At 39.4% G+C, this 21,167-nt stretch overlaps 3 protein-coding genes across 3 annotated transcripts; all 3 read left to right on the forward strand.

Moving 5' to 3' along the window:
• The first annotated feature begins 802 nt into the window (after positions 1–802).
• On the forward strand, positions 803–14,263 carry LOC101162207 (protogenin B). The gene is made up of 19 exons (XM_020703964.2): positions 803–1,039; positions 1,535–1,834; positions 4,277–4,421; positions 4,539–4,672; positions 4,768–5,064; positions 5,541–5,700; positions 5,796–6,043; positions 6,561–6,725; positions 6,906–7,211; positions 7,848–8,033; positions 9,574–9,669; positions 9,772–9,958; positions 10,130–10,257; positions 10,371–10,541; positions 10,880–11,062; positions 11,454–11,577; positions 11,684–11,822; positions 11,957–12,064; positions 12,150–14,263. Exons 1-19 carry the CDS (start codon positions 973–975, stop codon positions 12,504–12,506), a joined length of 3,501 nt encoding a protein of 1,166 aa, XP_020559623.1. The 5' UTR covers positions 803–972; the 3' UTR covers positions 12,507–14,263.
• A 386-nt stretch (positions 14,264–14,649) lies between these two features.
• On the forward strand, positions 14,650–16,690 carry rsl24d1 (ribosomal L24 domain containing 1). Its single transcript, XM_004069572.4, has 6 exons — positions 14,650–14,840; positions 15,568–15,681; positions 15,764–15,836; positions 15,924–15,987; positions 16,079–16,164; positions 16,363–16,690. Exons 1-6 carry the CDS (start codon positions 14,760–14,762, stop codon positions 16,443–16,445), a joined length of 501 nt encoding a protein of 166 aa, XP_004069620.1. The 5' UTR covers positions 14,650–14,759; the 3' UTR covers positions 16,446–16,690.
• Positions 16,691–18,298: 1,608 nt separating this feature from the next.
• Positions 18,299–19,944, forward strand: arpp19b (cAMP-regulated phosphoprotein 19b). Its single transcript, XM_004069573.5, has 3 exons — positions 18,299–18,507; positions 18,987–19,112; positions 19,202–19,944. The coding sequence occupies exons 1-3, from the start codon at positions 18,463–18,465 to the stop codon at positions 19,370–19,372; spliced, it is 342 nt and encodes a 113-aa protein (XP_004069621.1). The 5' UTR covers positions 18,299–18,462; the 3' UTR covers positions 19,373–19,944.
• Positions 19,945–21,167: the final 1,223 nt, after the last annotated feature.

Here is a 21,167-nt window from a genome sequence, read left to right on the forward strand (position 1 = left end):
TATGTTTAGTTGTGATAAAACACATATATAATGTATAAAAAATTTGAGAAACATCCATCCATTCATTTTCTCAACCCACTATATCCCTGTTGGTGTCATGAGGTCATATGAGTTTGTCCCAGCTACTGTTGGGTGAAGGTAGGGTCCACCCTGGACAGGTTGCCAGTGTATCAAAGGGCACACAAGAGAGGAAACCTAGAGTGACCACAGAACACAGGATGAACATGCAAGCTACACACAAAAAAGTCCCAGCCGGAATTCGAACTCGGGCCTTATCACTGTGATACAAGAGTGCTAACCCCTGTGCCACCAAGCAGCTGAGTTATGAGCTAATGCTTTTTAATAACTAAAATTTAGTATATGTACAGAGAGGAGAGCGTTTTAGATATTTAATATTAGAAATATGTAAGAGCTGACAAGTCTATTTATGACTGAGAGTAATTATAATTGAATTAATGACATTTGTATGCGATGAATGTGTATATGTTTCAATTAATTCATGACTAATTATTCAAAATTATACATATCTCTGTATAGATATACATTTCTGTTGTTTGTCTTGTATTGTTTTATTTTGTTTTGATTCCTTGAAATAAACCATTTCCAAATCCAAAACGGTTTCAGTAAGTTTAATGAGAGTACTTGCAAAGACGAAAAGATGAATAAGAGGTATTCAGATAGTTTCTCCAAAGCGTGTATTATGCAATATGTAAGTAAACACCTGTTTTTCCTAAGGAGGATAGCTGAAAAACAAAATCACAGGAAGTCAAAACTCCCTCTGGTCCCTCTTTCCACTTTTGAGTTCATAGTGCGCATGCGTGAGGCAGCGGGGTGGACCACCCCTGCACCCCAGCAGGGTCTTTGGTGGTCCAGTCTGGTGCGTTCATATCAGGTTTGGACATCTCACGAGGAGCACGCAGGTCAGCGGCGTCTCGAGGAGGGAGGGGAAAAATGCCCCAACAGTCCGGATAAATGCCGCATTTTAAAATGAAGAGTTGCCAGGGCTGGCATATTTTTATTTTATTTTTCCCTTTATCGGGTGAGTTGAGTTTTTACCGTTTATGTTTATTTAATAAATGTAACCTCGACGGCATTTTAAGTTTCGCGAAATCACCGTAAAATCATTTTTTCTAAATGTCTTTTTACGAATATAATATTCTTTCTTCTTATAATTTGATTTCCCCCTGTTTTTTCAAATCCAGGTTGTTGTGCTAGAATTTGCCTTAATATTATTTTTATGCTTCATTAATGGGACTTTCGTCTTCATTCTTCGTGTCTGACATTTTAAGCTTATTTTCTTTTTCTTTTCTTAAAAAAAAAAAAGAAATTGGCAAACGACTAAAACGTCACACTGAATACATATATTTGTGACATATGTTATAAAATAAAAGTTAATTCTGGTAATTATTTGAATACAGCTTGCCATTTTTAGGCAAATGTTCACTATTTCAAAGTTAATAGGAAGGATGTAGCTTTGGTTCATCGTTTCACTTACATTTAGAGCCTTTCCTGACCCTAACTTTGTTTTCTGCAGGTTATTTGTGTTTCAGTGAACTTTCCTTTATCACAGAACCAAGTGATGTTACTGTGCTACCAAAGGACCCCGTTGTCTTGGACTGTCAAGCTCATGGACAGCCTCCAGTCACAATTAAGTGGCTGAGGAACGGGGTCAAGTTAACAGAAAATGAACACTTAAAGCTTTTGCCCAATGGCTCCTTGTTCATACCAAAGATTAAACATACCAAGGAGAACTCGGATGAAGGAGTCTACCAGTGCCTCTCCCAAAACAGATATGGAGCTATCTTAAGCCAAAGATCACGTCTGACTATCGCAAGTAAGTGACAATTTTTATTTTCTTTCACACAGCTTTGATTCCAGGATGACAGTAGGGGAAGAAAAGCAAATGCACCCCAAAACGGCCTTTTTTAAAACCCAGGGCTAAAGTATGGGGTCCCTGTTGCTGGAGGCTTGTTAAACTTGAGTGATAAATATCAAGACAGTTATTGGATCATTTTAAGAGATAGTAAAAAACAAATATAGACGAGGAGTCAATCCAAAAGCTCATAAATACCCTATAAATAGGCAGTGCCGAGTTAGTTTTAGTATCCTCTGTTTTGAAGAAAATCATCACTGAAAAAGTTTGAAAGTTATATTTAAAAGTTAAAAAAAAATGGGGATAAAGTGTTGTGTGCATCAGTATCTCTATTATATTTTTTCAGGGTTGTATTGTCACTGCAGACTATGGCTTTGTGTGGTTTCCGAATGGTTTGCTGCCCTCTGAAAGGCCATTTGCCTTTTAGGCTTTGTTTGGACTGGCCCTGACTGCCCCAGAAGAATGGGCTAGTTTTCAGGACATTTGTTTGTCTGCATATCAGTGGACAAGACAGCTGCATCTATTCAGTGGGCCTGGTCTACCATGGGCACTTTTCAATGGTCTTAGAAATGATATCCCATGGCTGTTGTCATGGAAACCTTAGTGACCCCTGAAGTGTGCTAACTTTGGCAATGACATTGAGGATTTTTCCTCCCACTTCATCTTATCTTCTTAATATTTTTTTTTTACAAAGTGTGTCACAATAACAACCAAACCTCCTTCTATGTTTTCTTTAACAGGTTGATTATTATACATGCATACAGGAGAGCAATCATAAACATTTAGACATGGTTGTGTTTTTAATACCTAACAATTCATTACTTTTTACTTTTAAATGTTCACAGCGTTAACACAAACCCAAGTTTGGGATTTTACCCAGTCTAAACCATCTAAAAGGGTAAAGGTTTTTCTGTCCTAAGGTCCCAGAGGTCAGGGGTCAATGCTGGAAAGGCTTTGTGATGTCACAGGCCTGCTTCGGACGGGGCGCCCTGCTGTTCTTTCTCTGGAATCGGCCCTCTGCCCTAACCCTCTGCCACGCAGACCGCTTTTGTTAGAGGAGGGTTAGTTTGTCATTTAAATAACAGGGTCTGATGCTGCAGAGTAGTGTGGATCGTTTACATAGATTTTTAGCCAGGAGTGTTTTCCCTTAGCTTGCAGTTTGGATTGCATATTGTTGAGCTTTTAAATTGCTATAAGTTTCTAAGTCTACATTTATTAGACAACTGATAAGTATAATCTTTATTTTTTATGAAGCATGCATGTATCTCCCTGAAATTAGTTCACAATAATTGCTTTATTTTTAATAGTGACGTGGAAATCATGAAACTTCCTGTAACAGATCTAACTCTAGTTTGGATTAAGATTGACTGGACGGGGGTTGCATGCAGTGATCTCTGACCTTTTCAGGGAACTCTTTGTGCTGCTTGACCTAGAGATCTTTTTTTTTGCTCTGGCAGAAGTGACCATATGAACAGACAAGCCACACCCACCACCTGCATCACTGATATCCACGAGTCAGCAATTAAAACTCATTACTATGATATAAATAGCCTAGAAACTGTGTTTTACAGAATAATTTGACCCAAAATGTGCTATAAATACAAATATGATTACAAAAATAACATTTTATAAAAAAAAATCTCTACAGAAGCTTCACCTTATTTTTGTAATTGAACAAAACCCGATCTAAAGGTCAGAAAAGGTTGGATATTTTGCTCCACTGAAGCTCAGACTTTAAATGTAGAGTTTCAAAGGGAACACAAGAATATTGATTTTCTTTAACACAATATTGAGTCCCTCTTTAAGGAGTCCAGCGGGGGAACTTATCACCTTAATGACTGAAGGTCTTTGGTCATATTGTATTGAGTGGGCTTCAGTTAGGTGCAAGTTGGGGGGGGGGGGGGGGGGGGGTTTGCTAATTTCTGCTTTCTTTTGAAGGAACATTTAAATTTAAATAAATCGGTGTGACTCAGCAGACTGTTTTTAACTACTCTAGTCACAAACTATACAGATGTGAAATGTAACTACAATAAAAAAAACTCGGTTTGTAAACAGATTTGCATTATTCTCATGTTCCTACTCAGTTAACATTTTTATTTTTTTCCTGTTTAGAAAACTTTCTCAAGCAAAAAGGCTTTTATGAGTTTTTTTATCTATAATAAATGCTCAGTCACTGATGGACATCAATTGATCCATTGATTGGGCTGCTCATGAGGATGTTTAATTTCTCATCGGCACAAAAGCAGCTGGTATCTTACGGAAATCAATATTTTTATCTGATCAGTTACCATTCATCAAAGTTAAGCCTTTGCATGCATAGAAGCAAACAATAAAGACTTTGATGAGTGATTCATTTATCACAACGTTTGCTAATGATGCAGTTTTTTCCCCTTCTTTTCAAAGGCATCTCAGACTTTGTGTTACATCCAGTGCCTACGGTGGTGCCGGAAGGTTCCATAGCACGGTTCTCCTGTTCGGTGACCTCCAGTCCTCCGGCCACCATCACCTGGGAGCTCAACCAAAGCACGTTGCCACTGCAAACAAACAGGTGTCTACAAATGCTTTAGCTTTGGTTGTAATGACTCATTTCTATTTGTCATTTAAAAGAAAGACCCAACACAAAAGGATGCTCTCTAGTTTCAACCGTATCCTGCTGTGTTTTCAGAATTACGGTTTTGCCCAACGGAGTTCTTCAGATACACAATGTCCAGATTGAAGATGCTGGAAGATATCGATGCATGGCAACTAACATCGGCCGACGTTTACACAGTGAAGAGGCCACACTTACTGTCATCAAAGGTTATTACAACCGTGAAATTTGAATGATTCTAAATTCAATGAAATGCTGAAATTACTCTTTTAAAAACAAACTTTTTTTATCTGTTCATCAACAGTTGCTAGTCCAAAGCCACATCAGAGACCCCGCATTATTGCAGGACCACAAAACACAACGGTTTCCCTTCACCAAACTGTGGTACTGGAGTGTGTGGCCACGGGCAATCCCTCGCCCGTCATCTCCTGGAGCCGTGCCGATAGCAAACCCATTGATATTTATAATGCCAAAGTCCTGGGTAATGGAAACCTGATCATCACTGATGTCAGCTCCAAGCACGGTGGAGTCTACCTCTGCAGGGCCACCACACCTGGAACCCGCAACTACACTACTGCTGCAGCCAACATCACAGTTCTGGGTACTGCAAACACTTTGGTCACTACGCCTCTAGATTCACACTCCTTAGACCACTTCCTGTCCAAGGTTGGAAGTCTTGTGTTCAGTGGTTTTAATGAACTGCTGTCTAATCTGAAGTGCAGCTATGGTTATTTTCTCTCAAAGACCCTCAACAAAAGCACAAACTGCCATTATAACTGTATAGTAATTTAAATGTACTAAGTAATGTAAAAGAAAGCTGTTTAGTAGGTAAAATAAGAGTAATTTAAATAAAACTGTTTCAAGACTAAGCTTTAAATCTGGTTGTGATTCATATTTTGCTCAGAATGTAAAGTTTTTCATTGTAGATCAACTTAAGGGGTTCTGTTAGTTTGTCTCAGGAGGTTTGTTAATAGTTTGCACACTTCACTAAACTCTTGCGTTTACTGAAAAATATATGGTCTAGTTTTTTTCCCTTTGTTTTCCAACTATTTTCTCATTCTTTCTCATCTGTTTTAGTGCCTCCAACCATCGTGGAAAGACCAGAGAGCCAGACCCGTCCCCGAGCGGGCACTGCTAGATTTATGTGCCAAGCGGAGGGTGTACCCCAACCCCGCATCAGCTGGCTAAAGAACGGAGAAGACGTCCACCTGAATGGGAGGATTAAGATGTACAACAGGTACTTGTAAAATGGAGCTATAGTAGAAAAAAAGTTTAATTTAATCAGTCTTGTCATGGTTTAGAATGATTTTGTGTGTTTCTGTTCACTCACAGCAAACTGGTGATTACCCAAATTATCCCTGAAGACGATGCGATCTACCAGTGTTTGGCAGAGAATGAACAGGGCTCTGTGCTTTCCTTGGCCCGTCTGATTGTTGTTATGTCCGAGGACAGACCCAGCACGCCAAGGAATATTCATGCAGAGACCATCTCAAGCTCTGCCATCTTACTGGCCTGGGAAAGACCTCTTTACAATGCAGACAAAGTCATTGCCTATTCCATCCATTATATGAAGGCTGAAGGTGAGATTAACATCTAAACCTTTGTTTTTAACTTTTAGGATTCAAATAGTTGTTCAGCTGGTGAGGAGAAAGTGTGGACAAATCCTAGATCATCTTCTACCTTAATTCGCCATGTCAGATTTATTTGAGATCAGCATTGCTTGCTTAGAGGCTATTTGCTGTTGCTGTGCAGAGCAGAGGTCAAGGAGAACCTCAATTAGAAAATTACCTCATTGTCCACTCCCCTGGTCAATCTACTCACATTTAAAGGCACAGAATAGCTACTTAAGTCTCAGAGTCTTGCACACTAATTGTGTGGGAAGATATTTTATTTGGACTAGTATATTTACAGCGAAGCAACTCTGTAAAGTCAAGTCTGTTACATGTTTACTGTCATTCGTTTTGCTGATCTCTAAGGCGTTATGAGTTTGTGTTTGCATTAAACAATGGCTTTATGTGAAGTGTTGGACCATCTTTCATGGTGGTCTAGAACATTCAAAGTCTGTTTGTTAAGCTGCTTTACGATGTCCCCTCTCAGGTCTGAACAATGAAGAATACCAGGTTGTTATTGGCAACGACACAACTAGTTTTATTATCGACGACCTTGAGCCAGCTCGAAACTACAGCTTTTATGTCGTAGCCTACATGCCAATGGGAGCCAGTCGTATGTCAGACCAAGTCAGTCAACATACTCTGGAGGACGGTAAGCTCAAAGCTCTGACATTACTAGCATTCCTAACAATAAATCATACTGGCTTTTTTGCAAACACATACATCACACGTTTACACAATTTTCACCAGAATTTTTGGTGTACCAGAATGTTTTTTTCCTGTACATGCATTTGAATGTGTAGATAACTGATGTGTGCAAAATGTTCCACAGTGCCCCTTCGTACCCCAGAGTTGAGTCTGACCAGCCACAGTTCCACAGACATCCACGTGAGCTGGCAGCAACTCCCAACCAAGATCAGCCGCGGACGCGTTTCTGCGTACAGACTGTCTTATCGCACAGCCGTAGACGACACCGTCATATCTGTTGAACTACCAAACAACAGCACCGAGTATCTGCTGGAGGGTTTGCGACCGGACACCATCTACCTGCTTCGCATGGCTGCAGCCACACGTGTGGGTTGGTGTGAACCATCAGCATGGTCCTCTCATCGCACTCCTAAGATCTCCAACCAAAAAGGTAAAAGGCTGCTAGAAATTCAAAAGGTATTCACTTGTTGTCAGTGAAGTTTGATGCCATAAATTGATGTGTTGATCACTGGAATGCAGTGTCATGTTTCTGCTGGGTGTCATCGGTCTGAAAGAAGCAGATAAAACAACTTCCTTTTCTGTCACATTTCTGCTTTACTGTTCTTGGAACACCAAGACGGGCAAAAGAGTTCCTGCCGTGTGGCTCCGATTGAGGAGAGTTTGCTCTTACAGCATTGTCCCACACTCTTTGTATTGGCTACCCAGAAACCTTTGCCCCTCGCTGTCAGTGATGTTAAAGTGGCCTCAGTCACGGATCATAAAGAGAGGGCCTCCAGGCTTTAGTGTGGGGGGAGAGAATGGTCTAATTTAATGACCCGCTGTGTTGGGGGAGGTTTTTGTCCTGGAAAGTCTTGATTTTATATTTCAAAATGTGAATCAAATGTAGTTTGACTTTGGAATCAAACCAGCATGTGATTGATGATTTTGGACCCAGCAAAGGGTCAGAAGTAAATAATGTTCACAGTTTGACTCCTGTTTTTTTCTCCATGAACTTCTTATTTTGTTTGTAGAGTTGATCTTTTTTTCCACAGAACCTGTGCTAATCCTTTGCCTGCCTTCTCTTTAGTACCTTTTGCTCCTGTTCTTCATCTGGAACCTCTCAACTGCACCTCCATATCGGTACGCTGGCAGATCTCTCAGGATTCTGTGGCTGTTCAGGGGTTTCGTCTTTGCTACCATGAAGAAGGACAACCAGAGCAGCCCGCCGTCCTCCTGCAGCCTCAAGCCTACTCCTACACTATTAGTGGCCTTGGTGAGTGATGACACTTATGATGGGAGCAAAACAAGCCAAATATCTCACTTGTTTCTTGCATTTGAACGAACGACGTCCTCTATGACAGAGAATGACCAATGTGTTCAGCTAATTAGATTCTGTGGGCAGTTGGATTGTGGATTTGCATTTCCACCCTGCCTGCTGATCAATATGAGCTGACCCCTCTTGTCTAACCAGTAGCTCTCTCCAGTCTCATTGCGGTATTGTGTGAGAACAGGCTCCCGGGGTTAGAGGTCAGTCACCAGATGTCCCTCCCACCACTGTGTCTTGCATAATTATGCCTTTGTGTTTTGTCCTGGGCCAGACTTGCCCTGTGAGACCCTTTCCAACACCTCCCCTCAGCTGGACACCGGTGCACACAAACAAAACAAAAAACCCCTGGGATGGGCCAGAGCTGGATCAAACCCCTGACCTGTACCCGTGAGATAGGCGTCTTTAATTCAGACCTCATCCCCAACTGGTCATCTGTGCTCTCCATGTAAACAATCTGTTCATATGCTGGGCGTAAGGAACCAAACCAAGGTTTAAAAAGTATTTCTGTGCTCACAGTGGGACAATTAATCCTTTTAAACTCTACTGAGGAGTTGGTGTGAGGCTGAAATGCTTTTCGGTGAAGGCCTTTACATTAAAAGTCCTGAGTTAAAATGTTGGCGCTGTTAATGTAAGACGTTTCGGCTCTCAGTGATTTCTTACTCCAGAACTTGGTCTTCTTCAGCTTGATGGTCTTCCGAGTTTAAAGCTGCATCACTAGGCCAGTGACAGAGGGAAATATATGAAAGGACAAACAAAAAGAGGCCCACCTCCCACCCTTCAGCCCTGCACCCAGATTCCTTCTGTTCTTGTTGGCCTGGCCTGATGACCCCAGTCAAACTACCCCCGCCTCCACCCTTTAGTCCCAGGGGCTTTAGATCCCAGCAGCTGAATGCTGCCCCTTACCCAGCCCCCAGAGCAGGCCTGGACACTCCACCGTCGTTGGTCAATAGCCAAGGCTGACCTTTCACACTGGAGGCATAAAACAAATCCTAACCCTCCTAAAAGTGTCCTGATTTAGAGTTTGGTGGAATATTTAGCTTTTCAAGTTTAAGCACAATGAGAACAAAGTATTTCCAACCCAGACTTAAATTGGCTTTGCGGTTCCTAATCGTACATGCAAGCTTTCTCATGGATCTTCATAATACAAAACAGTATATTCTATAGATAAATTGGGTTTTAGTCCAGACGTTGCATTGACTCTAAAAAATGTAAAAAAAACTATTATTCAATTTAAATTTAATGGAGTGTCTGTGATTTAGTTCTTATTTGTATTTGTCAACATTTATGAACAATATAAATCTAAACGAGACAATAATTTAGGATCTGTATACACGAGATGGTGTGACTTACAAGTCTTTGTGATTTACAACTAACACCAATATTAGTTTTAGTTATAGTTTTTTGCAGCCAAACGTTTGTCTTTTATATCGACCTGAGCGTACAGCATTGATGAAGCATATAAAAACATGGATGATTTGTTTTTTAGATCCAAGGAGAAAGTATCATGTCAAGATGTTAGCTGTCAGTAAGGCTGGAGATGGCTATCAGACAGACCAAACAGTCAGTACGCCAGGCTGTGTGTGTAAGTACACAACCCAACTTTACTGCTCTACATTCAAACCAACTGGACCATCTCAATAGGTCCTTTTTTTAAACTGATTTCGATCTTTTCTCATAATTTTAGCAACAAGGGACCAAATGGCCTTAACTCCTCCCCCTCCACACCAAGTGACCGTCCTGACCAGCAATTCCTCTGCTGTATCCCTGCGCTGGAGTCATCCTGCTTTTCCACCCGGAAAGACTGTTAGCTACACCGTCCGCTGCACACCTTTGGGAACACGCCACGTCTCTGCTATACGCTACATACAAACGTAAGACGCACTAAGAAAAGCTAGTACCTCTCCTCTGGAGAAAGAAATTAATTCTTTTTGACTAAAGATTAAGAGTTTTCAGAGTTTTGTACCTACTTTTAACGTTCTGGGGGACATAAGTGCAAACAATAAGAGGCCAGGTCTTTATTGTACAAATGCTTTTTTCCACAGTACAAAACAAAGTATGATGGTTCAGAATTTGACTCCAAGCACTCGCTATGAGTTTGTGATACGTCTTCATGTGGATCAGATGTCAAGCCCATGGAGTTCTGCTGTGTACCACCAGACCCGCCCAGCAGGTGATCAGCCAGACACAAAGATTCCTTTCTTATCATTTTTTTAATGTCTTCCAGTGTACAATGGGATGAGATCATTGGATTTCTGTGTGATTTCTGCGACTTGTTTTGCACAGCACCTAACCACCCCCCTGCAGGAGTGAGAGTTACTCTGATTGAGGAGGACACTGCTCTGATCTCCTGGAGGGAGCCCAGTGAGCCCAATGAGGTCATTACACACTACACCATCCTGTACGCCTCACAGAGTGCTTGGATGGATGGAAAATGGCAAAGAATTCAGAGAGAAGGTTAGTTGTCTATCTAAACACATTGTTTTAAAAATCAATGAGTTGTTTCTGGTAAAAAAATTGTCTCCTAAAAGTGTCTCTTAGAGTATTTTAAATTTGAACATTATCTGCTATAGTAGTCTAGAAAATGTAAACATTTCATTTTAAAAAAGTGCAATTCTATGAATGAATATGTGCTATAATAGTATAGATGCTGTTTATTACATATATATTTGGACTTCTTAAAAGGTGTTTCTGTTTTAAATGTTCCTAATGTGTTGTGTCTCTCTTTATGTTTGTATTTATCAAACATCAATTTGCAAATTGTAGTTTCTTACGTGTTTAATCCATGATCGTAGGAATTCATACCATGGCCCTGCTGGAGAAGCTGGAGCCGGGGACCATCTACCTCGTGAAGGTGTGCGCGTCCAACAGTGTAGGTGACGGACCTTTCTCTGATATTGTGGAGCTGCCACCCAAACGGGGACACGCCCACCGCAGCAAGAACCCCAGACACTCGGACAGCTTCCCTGATGCAGCAGGTTAGCATGAAACTCTGGAGCAAAATCTTATGCCTCGTTTTGAGGCTTTAGGTTTTCAATTGATATTAAATCGATTCAGTATTTTGGAGGCTGTAGTACTTCTAAATACAAGTTTATTGACTAGAAACTAAGGAGAACAAACAAATATCCTTGTCCAGGCATAGTTAGCATCCTTCACAGAACTTTCATCTATATTTTTGGCAGTTGATGCAACATTATTTTCTGCTGTTATGATAATCTGGCTACAATTGTTCAGTGTTGCATAAAATTCAGGTGTTAATGGTTGGTTAACAGTGGAGCACTTTTGTTTATTGCCATAGTTTGTCTTTAATATCAGCACATTGAGATAATATCTGATGTTTAATTTATCACGGTGGTATTTATCTTCCAGTGTTCTCTGATGGTCTCTATCACATTGACCAGCGGTCAGTGACGGGGATCATGGTCGGTGTGAGCATCGCCTTAACCTGTATAGCCCTGTGTGCCCTGATCCTGATCAGCAAGGGTAGACCAAGGTGCTGATGGTTGTTTAGAATTCTCTCTGAACAGAAAAACAATCCAAAATTCAGTACTAAAGTGTTGTTTTTGTTTTAATTTCTTTTTAAACTTTGCTTTTTGTAGAAAATCCTCCAATCCCAAAGTGATTGCTTTAGGACTTTCTGAAGGTGCCCATGTTGGTTTTCCACTGCCCAGTGACTGCCACTCTGAGAACATTGATGCTTGCATACCTATGATAAGTGATCGCTTCCTAGACGCTATGGTGAGATGAAGAAATCAATCAGAGGGAACTTTTGCTGACTGATGCACTCATACTTCTGTTATTTTTATCCACTATATTACTCTGTATTTTACCCGTTTGTTTCTGATGCAGCTTTGTCTCCGTATTTGTTTCAGGGTGGAACTAATATAGTCAGAAACAGTGGAGGTCCTGTCAGCAGCAAAGCTCAAAACAACAGGTGGCTGCATTTTAAGCGAGAGATCAAAAATCCACCTGAAAGTAACGTAAGTGAATGTTGTTTTTCTGCAGATATAGTTCTTCTTTTTAAATGGATGGATTGTTTTTCTAATCTACTTTCTGTTTCTTCAGGTTGAGATGAGAGCCAATTTGTATGAGGCGGGCAAAACTGTTCTGAGATATGAGGACCTTCCGGGCTCGCCGCCTTTGCCCCTCTCGTCCCGTGAAATCATTTTTGGACCCCTTCACTCAGAGAGCTCCAACAACAGCGAAGGCAGCCAGGAGACTGGCGACTCTGGAAACTACTCCAATGAAGAAAGCAACGAGGACAACCCAACCACCAGCCAAAACTCTAGAACAGAGCCGCTGGGGTCTGACAAAGGAAACGCTGTTTCAGAGCTGCAGCCACCTTTCAAAGTAAAAAACGAGGAGATGCGAGGAGGTTTCCACCATTCCACGCTTGATAAGTCCTGCAACTGCAGCTCGTGACATCCTCTGGCTTTGATCCGATCTCCCAAAACACCGTGTCTACCTCATTTTCTTCCTGAAAGGAGCCCCTGGATGTTATTTTTGAAAGACGAGGGGTCAGGAAGTCAGCTGCTGCAAGGACATGTGCATTTGCTTCAGACCTACCTCAGGCTTTGTATGAATGTTCCTCTAAAACAGTCCGTTTCCATTCGTCAACAACTTTCTACCTGTTAGTGTGTTTGGCCTTGTTTGTCCTAACCAAAGCTCACCCACAATGAATGTTACAAAGAAATGTCTGAAATGTACGTTGATGCATTCTGGATATATTTAATTGATATTTTACCAGAGCTGTAGTTGATTTTTGATGGGTGATGGATCTAAGTAACCTGGTTTTTATATGAAGTGCTACCTCCTTTTATAACAAGTACTTGGCAGTATTATCTCAGACTCAGGGGACAAAGTGAAAAAATACTTAATTGCCATGTTTTCTTACCTCTTTCAGAGTGTTGCGTTCTCCTGTGTAACTTTATGGTTAAAAGAGCTTTTTTCTTTGTTGAGAAGAGGAGAAGTGCACTGATTTTGTCAAACTATTTTTAGCTTTTCTTTTATCAAACAGTTGTTTGGTATTTTCAGTGCGTGAAACCCAAAGCTTTAACACGGCCTTAATATAGAGAGGGCTTTGTATAGTGTTGACGAATAGATCCAAAGACAAGAAAACAACCCAAAGAGTCTCTGATGAAACAATAGATAAGAAAAGTCAACCAAAAATATAGCAATATAGCACTGTGAGGATGAATTTGCCAAAAAAATATTGTTCGTGCCATAAATGTACATTTGGTTTCGATTGATGCTGTTTTCTCAGTGTAATTATTAGCTTTTGATCTTGGTGAAAGCTTTAGCACAAGCCCTGTGCTCCATTTGCCTTCTAGACCATTGCTAAATGCAGAGGTGATGCCGATGCTATTATCCAAAGAGTTGACTCCTTCCTCAGGTGGGTGGGGCTTATTTCATTCAGCTGATCCTTGCTACAAGTAACAAAAACACAAAGGGCCAAATATATGGAGTGTCCTTCCTGTGACAGACAACAATATTTATTTTTTATTGAGAGAATCGTCTGTTGCTGTTCGATACCTGTAGTAAGGCTAAAGAATTCTTTACTTTCCTCTGTACTTTTTTGTGCAAGTGAGACATTAAGAGGTTTCAAGGAATTCTGACTATCAAAACAAACCCTCTCTGTGTGAAGAGCAACATAATCAATTTTTATATCTTTGTAATACCAAGTATCCTAACCAAAGAATGGGGAAGTCTCTGATATTTAGCGATCTTCTTTGGTTTTCATTTGCATTATGTGCATTATCTCAATTTAAAAAAAACATTATTTTCCATTTTTGGTAACTAGAAGGGCATTGTTTTCATTTTTCAAAATTTTCAAAGATGTCAGAAATGACTTTCTTGTTTTAAGCAAAGAAAAAATCAGATTTTAAAGTGTTTTTTTTTTATGTCTGGTGTAATTTTCAGTTGTTCTGCCTGTTGATTATTCAAGAAGATAAATGTTCAAGCTGCAGGTGAATGCATCGTTTTAATTCGGATTTTTACATTTAGCTTTAGGAGTGTAGATTGAACTTGTATTTAATTTCCCTGATATCTTTTATTTTGAATGCCAGACTTTTGACCCAAAGTGCACATTACTATGATGGTGACATGTTGTAACCAACCTTATGTTTTAAATTGATTAACTAGGCAAAATTAGATAATAAAAAGGTTTTTGGGAAAAAAAAGTCTTATTTATTTGTTTGTTTTTTGTAGTCAATGAATTGATCAGCTGATACACAAATTGAAGGTAAGGAGATTTAACGTATATTTATGATGTTTTCAGAAATGTCAAATACATGTTGATAGAGAATGGAAGAGTTAGTAGAAAGCTGTGTTAACATTCCATATCTTTTAATGCCCTAGAAAAACCTCAATAACAATATTTTATTATTCTCGGATCTACTCATATCTTAGTGTTTATTTTTTAATGTCGCAATGGTCATTACATTGAACCTCGTTTGAAAACAACCTTTTAATTTTTTTTTAAATAGAAAAATAGGATAAACATGTAAATAGTCACAAAGATTTCAATACAGATCTAAAATCATGACCCTGTTGGTGCAGCAGGGGGCAGCACTTCTCCAACAAGGGGCTGTCAGCTCCGAGCAGAGAACACGAAGAAGAGAAGGAAGGGACGGTCTTGTTTTTGGAGCTGCTACACGCAGCAGGCCCGCTGCCGAAATGCGCATCGAAAAGTGTTATTTCTGTTCGGGACCAGTGTACCCCGGTCACGGGGTTATGTTTGTACGAAACGACTGCAAGGTACGGTACCATTTGTCTGCCTAAACAGTGACGTAAATTCAGTGGATGGAGTCAAACGGGAGCTATTGTTTTTCATGATGACACGTGACGAGTTCGCTGGTCTCGCGTGGGACCAAAACAAATTAAGTGTGTTTAGCAAATAACCAAACTAATTATTTAGTGGGAGAACTATGTACCAAAAATACAAATCAGAATTTATAATACTGGGTTCTGTATGCCTTTTGACAATTTAATAAGAGTTATAACGGAGGCCCCGAAGTCAGATCGGGTTTGTCATTTATTCTGAATAAGTGCGCCCTCTGGTGTACAAACAGTAAAAGTGCAGTCAACGAGATGGTATGTAACCTTTGTGCTATCATAGGCACTTTAACATTTGGGAGTTGGGTCATCTAGACCCACTAGACAGAGCGCTGAACCTTTTTTCTTCAATGATTTGTGATCTTCACTGATGTCCATGGATTACATGAAATCTTTCCACCTTTATCCACCTTTGTCATGGTAGGGAGAACACATCAATTTAAGGGTGGGGTCATCTAAGATAGCACAAGGGTTAAGGGAAAGTCGATGGATGGTTCGCCGTCTTTGTACTACTGAGGGTGTGTGTGTGTACATATATATCAAATAGACATGTATTTGTTGGAATGTGCACTGCAATGCCAAGTGGTCCTCGGGCTATTCTCCTATTTTTAATTTATTTAATACTCTCGTTTTTTATCGTTCATTTTAGACTTTCAGATTCTGCAGATCCAAATGCCACAGGAACTTCAAGAAAAAGCGTAACCCAAGAAAAACAAGATGGACTAAAGCATTCAGAAAGGCATCTGGGAAAGAGCTGACAGTTGTAAGACGTTTCTCCATGTTTGTTTGTTTGCCTAGAAGCAGATATTTGTTCCTTCTCTGTCCAACAATTACTGTTTTTTCAGGACAACGCTTTGGAGTTTGAGAAACGCAGAAATATTCCTGTTAAGTACAACAGGGAGCTGTGGAACAAGACAGGTAATGTGGACATGAATTCATGTGGCACAAACTTCCCTTTGTGTTCTGAGTGGCAGATTCATGTTTCTCTGTTTATGCTTCACACAGTGGACGCAATGATGAAGGTGGAAAAAATAAAACAGAAACGACAGGCACAGTTTATCATGAACAGGTAAGATCAGTGCCCCAAATATATTATTCAGACACAAGAACATTTTCCAGGATTATACAGCAAACCATCGGGGTTGTTCTTTGCTGTGTAGGTTGAAGAAGGGCAAAGAGTTGGAGAAAGTAGAGACCATCAGCGAAGTGAAGAAAAACATTCACCTCATCAAAGCACCACATGCAGGTAAGGTCACATGTAAGGTCACGTAGAGTAATTGTAGCAGCTCCAAGAGGACGTCAGTGTTGTACAAGTCTTTTCTGCTGAGAACTTTAAAAAAAAAAAAACACACACACAAATTTGCCACATTCAGGCTATGCACCTACTCTTTGACTCCGATTGTCAGTATTGTTCATGGTATTTTTCTCTTTTTTTATTTAACAGGAAAGGCCAAACAGTTGGAAGACAAAATGGTGCAAAGATTACAAGAAGACATGGAAGTTGGGGATGAAGATAATTTATCTTAAATCCAAATGTTTTGTTTCTTTGGGTAAACTTCAGTTATTTTATTTTTTTCAATTGGTGTGTTTCAACTTTGAATTTGATCTGGCTGTGAAAGGACAATAGTGTACCTGCTAAGAAAACCCTTCCTGTTTGTTTTTTTTTTGGGATGTGGAGCCTTATTCATTCTGTGATCTAAAATCATCAGGTTGCACTTAGGAAACGGTATAAAATGTCCAAATCAACAATAAATGTTTGTTTTAGTGGAAAATTTCTAGTTTATCTTGCCTATTTTAAGTTTCAAAGCCATCCCATGAACCATTTTGGTCTGATTGTGAGAACTTTGAATATGCCTACAGAAAACTGAGAAAAGTTTGTTTGATAAATACCCCAAATAATTTATTGACAAATATTTATAACTTGGTAGTGCTCATCTCGTGCATTGTTTCAAACCCAAACATTTTTGCCAACCATTCACCATCCACATGTTGAAACGGAGCTTTGCATGTACTCTGCTTTAACAGAGGAGGGGAATCTTCCAAATGGTGTTTGGCATGGACCGTCTGAAGAGGGAATTAAGAGTTCACCTAGATTCTGAAATTATTAGAAAGCTATTTTTTGCTCTCATAGCTTTTTGGATCTAGTTTATCGTGATTCCCATAGACCCGCACAATGTTCACAAGTGGGTATCATAGTTTTATGACTGATATATCTGTCAGAAATGCCAGGAACATGAATTACTTGCCTGATTTGATCAGTATCTGTAAAGGTTTTATTCTGGAAAAAAAAGGGTAAGAATACACAAAATATTTTAAGTGTACACCAAGAAGCCAAATAATGCATCCACAAGTGCAGGTGCAGTGCTTTAATGTGGCGGTCCCAAGTTTGGATAAATGCTGAGGGTTGTCATGAAAGATCTTAGTAAACATATTTTCACTGTGATAACTTCTACAACAGGGATCTGCAAAAGAGCCATTTGGGACAATTTCTCACTGATCCCTGTAGGAGCCACAGTCTTACTTAGCCTTTGAAGAAGATTTTACGACACACACACACATACATACATACACAAAAGTTTTTCTAAATATAAAATTATAATAATTTTTAACAAAGGGTCTTATAAATTCCTTTTATAATTAGACACCCTGAGCAAAAAAAGATCGTCCCATTGCAGGAAATGTAATCCAATGACGACTTTTGAACAGACACTTTTTTTTTTCTCTTGTTAAACCACTTTTGAGTGTTGTCATGTTTTTCCTTTTCCTTACTAACTAATGCAGAAGATCAGACATTTTACTCAAGTTTTGTTCAGGATTACAAACCTGTGCGCCTAATGTTACTGCAATAGAAGGACTTCAGCCATACATTTCTTTTTTTATCAATGACTAAGTAAGGTTTACTTTTAGAATTACTATCTTAAATTGTTTTTTTTTAGCCCGAGAGCCAAAGCAGAGTGTTAAAAGAGCCACATGAGGCGCAGGTTGCAGAGCCCTTATCTAAAAGAAGCTCAAATTAAGAATAGAAAACCTAATATCAGCTATACTTTAGATTTCTTTTCTAGGAATAGTTTTTGTAATTAGATTTGACTATTATGTATGATTATGCACCCTCGCTTTATACATTTTCTGCATTGCACATGTAAGTTTGTATTGTAAATAAAGGATATTCAGAACATTAACACAACTTGGCTATAAAATAGGCCCCATTTCAGATATAGAGAAAGGTAAGTGCGCATATTTATAAATACATTCCAAAACAACCATTTCAAGTTTATCATTTATTCTTTCTTTTTGTAAATGACGGTTAAATAAATAATCCACCACAGTGATCAGATCAGTCTGATCAGTGCCGCATGAGTCTCTGGTCTCGATTTAGCGTCCTGTCTGGAGAGGAGGGCCTGCGTGCGTGACAGTGACAGGCTGTCTGCCGCCCTCGCTGCTGGGGTAACTGCTGCCTCACAGTCACATCCTCCACAAATCACTAAAGCGGACCCACGGGTTGCATATTCATCTGAGCGCTCACAGCGAGGCTATCGGGGCAGCGATGTCGGAGGAAAATGACGAGACGAAGGCTTCAGACGAACAGCAGGTTAACGGAGATTCTAGCGGAGACATGTTTTATACTAACTCAGTAGCTAGCTGCTGTTCAAATCGGGGAGAATTAGCAGGCGGTAACAAAGTTAGCCTGTGGGCTAGCTTTGTGTTGCTTAGCTGGTCAGAAATGTAAAATAAAAATATGGTTTGTAATTTGAGCAATTTTGTGGTTTTTGTTGACTTTAGGTTAAAGTTAGATTGTTTGACTTGGGTGGATGCTAATAAAACTTGAGTGGTGCATTTAAAGAAAAAAAGCTAACAATGACTGCTGCTACAGTTAGCCACGCTAGCTTGCCTCGAGATCAATGCTAGCTTTCTGCACATCTATGTTTACTTTCCCTCCTGACTTCTTCCTCACATTCAGAGGCATCTTTCAGAATAACATCTCGTTGACTTAACTCATGTTAAACCAGGTTCATGCCTAATTTTAAAAAAGATTTTCTGGTTGTTGTCGGATCCACCCCCCTCCAACAGGAAATGGAGGAAACCGTGATCAGTCCAGAAAAATCAGAGGAGGCCAAATTGAAGGCCAGGTATCCCAACCTTGGAGCCAAACCAGGGGGCTCAGATTTTCTCAGGAAACGACTTCAGAAAGGAGGGGTGAGTCTGGGATTCAACTCCTTCCATTCCTCCTTTTTTTTTTTTTTTGGCCCCGGATCTCTAATATATGCATTTATCTCTGTTTCCAGCAAAAATACTTTGACTCTGGTGATTACAATATGGCCAAGGCAAAAATGAAGAACAAGCAGCTGCCGTCTGCCCCAGCAGAGAAGACTGAGATCACAGGGGGGCACATCCCAACGCCTCAGGATCTGCCTCACAGAAAGACCAGCATGGTGACGAGCAAACTTGCTGGTTGAGGGTTTTACTTTCACTGTTTTGCTACCATTCCATATTTCACTTTATATCTGCATGCCGTTTACATTTCTTCAGGTTTTGCTTTCGGCTTTAAGAACAAAATTTATTAAGCCAAATACGTTCCTGTGTTTATTACTAATTGAGGAATCGAGTAGTTCATTAAAATTTCCTACAGGAAAAATTTCACAATTCTTCTCTTTTGTCCACGTTATGTACTTTTCTGATTGTGTGGTTTTATTTAATTGTGTGCTTTAAAGCGAGTGAAATTTAGCCAGTTGTGTCCACTTCATGCTCCCCAACATTGTTTTTTGCGATGACTTGCTGCTTTGCGCTCCATCTCATTCAAATCTACTGACCTTTAAAGCAGTGAAACCGTTGTTGCTCCTGAGCAATATTTGCTCCATCAGCGAGAATTTGTGTTGTTGATTCTTGCCTGAAGTGACTTTCTCTGACTAGAAATGCTTAACAATTTTATGAGAAGAACTTCCCAGAACATGTTTATAGTGTGCAAGTGCATTGGCTGTGCATATAAACTGTGCCATTGGTTTTGTAAATAAAATAGTTTTGCATAATATCTTGCATTTGATGGTCTTTGTGTTCAGTTATTGCAAATTTTGTTTTGAAATTGCAGGGCTGCAGTGCTGGCAAAGGACAACTGGGACCTTTTTCAGTGTTTTAAGAAGATACTTTAGTTACTTCATTGTCAGATTTAATATTTTACTAATTCTGTCTTTAAAATATATGTATATGACAATTTGCAAGTCAGACGTATTTTGCACAAGTACAACAGAAGTAACTATTTATTTATGACTAAGATAATAAACTGAGGTCTACCTAGTTGACAAGTATCAAAAGCGGTGGTTATAGTGGGTGGAGTTAGGGAAAACTGTATTTTTGTAGAGAAGCATTACTTAAAGACCCACTCTGTTTATCTTTTGATCCATTGTAAAACCATTTTTAGTGGTCTTTTAATTATGAAGATGCCATTTTTTTTAAGCCAAAATAATAAAAAAAAAATTTAATAGTTCAGTAGAATTTCGCTTCTGAGGTTTGGCCTGAACATTTGCCGTGGAGCAACCCCACCCTTCTTCCCGTCCAAATACTGAGAGCTTGGAGCAGGGAGCTTGTGGGTTCGGGTAGCAATATATACATTTTTTTGTTAATATCTTTGCGAATTCTGCCTTAGATTTAATTTTCCTATTTGATGCAACACTTCCTTTTTTTTTTTTTAAATCCTTTTTAAATAACTGGGGCAGGGTATTATCTTATTTGTAGCTAATAAACTCTGTCACCAAGAAAATGACATCATAGTAATGTGTAAGTGCTATTTTACATTCATTTTTACTCTTAATTATAGTTTTAAGATTGGGGTTCTTTCAAACATCTTGCCTGTAGCTGACCACTGTCTAAACTGAGAAAGTAACAAAAAAAGAGTTATTGTGAAAACTGCTATAATATGAAAGCAAGAAGCAAAAATATTTTTTCTCTTTTGTTGAACATCTTAGAAAAAAAAAAGCCATCCATAGAAATCTAAAAACAAGCTCGGCATATTTTTATGTGCCAGCTGCAGTCAACAGACCTTTCAGATCTCACACTGAACAAAAATGTTTTTGTGCTCTTATCAAGAATTCTATATTAAAGAAGGGAACATGTATCATCTAAGTATCCCACACGTGTGACTTATTTTTTCTATAAGAGAAGGCAAGTCCTGGACATGATTTAAAAAAAAAAATTATTCCCTCAAACTAACAATTTGAGTCCACAAATTGATGTATTGAGGGCACAAATCAGTATTTT

Source organism: Oryzias latipes, chromosome 6 (genome assembly GCF_053564925.1).
Source record: "Oryzias latipes strain Hd-rR chromosome 6, Olatipes_Hd-rR_3.1".
In the NCBI taxonomy this organism is placed as follows: Eukaryota; Metazoa; Chordata; class Actinopteri; order Beloniformes; family Adrianichthyidae; genus Oryzias; species Oryzias latipes.

Excerpts from the sequence above, each read along its gene's own strand:
- rsl24d1 (XM_004069572.4), top strand. The coding sequence starts at position 14,760 with ATGCGCATCGAAAAGTGTTATTTCTGTTCGGGACCAGTGTACCCCGGT. Across the intron at positions 15,682-15,763 it reads CTGGGAAAGAGCTGACAGTT|GACAACGCTTTGGAGTTTGA; the intron begins GTAAGACGTTTC and ends CTGTTTTTTCAG. Across the intron at positions 15,988-16,078 it reads GCACAGTTTATCATGAACAG|GTTGAAGAAGGGCAAAGAGT; the intron begins GTAAGATCAGTG and ends TTTGCTGTGTAG.
- arpp19b (XM_004069573.5), top strand. The coding sequence starts at position 18,463 with ATGTCGGAGGAAAATGACGAGACGAAGGCTTCAGACGAACAGCAG. Across the intron at positions 18,508-18,986 it reads AGGCTTCAGACGAACAGCAG|GAAATGGAGGAAACCGTGAT; the intron begins GTTAACGGAGAT and ends CCCCTCCAACAG. Across the intron at positions 19,113-19,201 it reads AACGACTTCAGAAAGGAGGG|CAAAAATACTTTGACTCTGG; the intron begins GTGAGTCTGGGA and ends CTCTGTTTCCAG.
- LOC101162207 (XM_020703964.2), top strand. The coding sequence starts at position 973 with ATGCCGCATTTTAAAATGAAGAGTTGCCAGGGCTGGCATATTTTTATT. Across the intron at positions 4,673-4,767 it reads CACACTTACTGTCATCAAAG|TTGCTAGTCCAAAGCCACAT; the intron begins GTTATTACAACC and ends GTTCATCAACAG. Across the intron at positions 10,258-10,370 it reads CCACCAGACCCGCCCAGCAG|CACCTAACCACCCCCCTGCA; the intron begins GTGATCAGCCAG and ends TGTTTTGCACAG.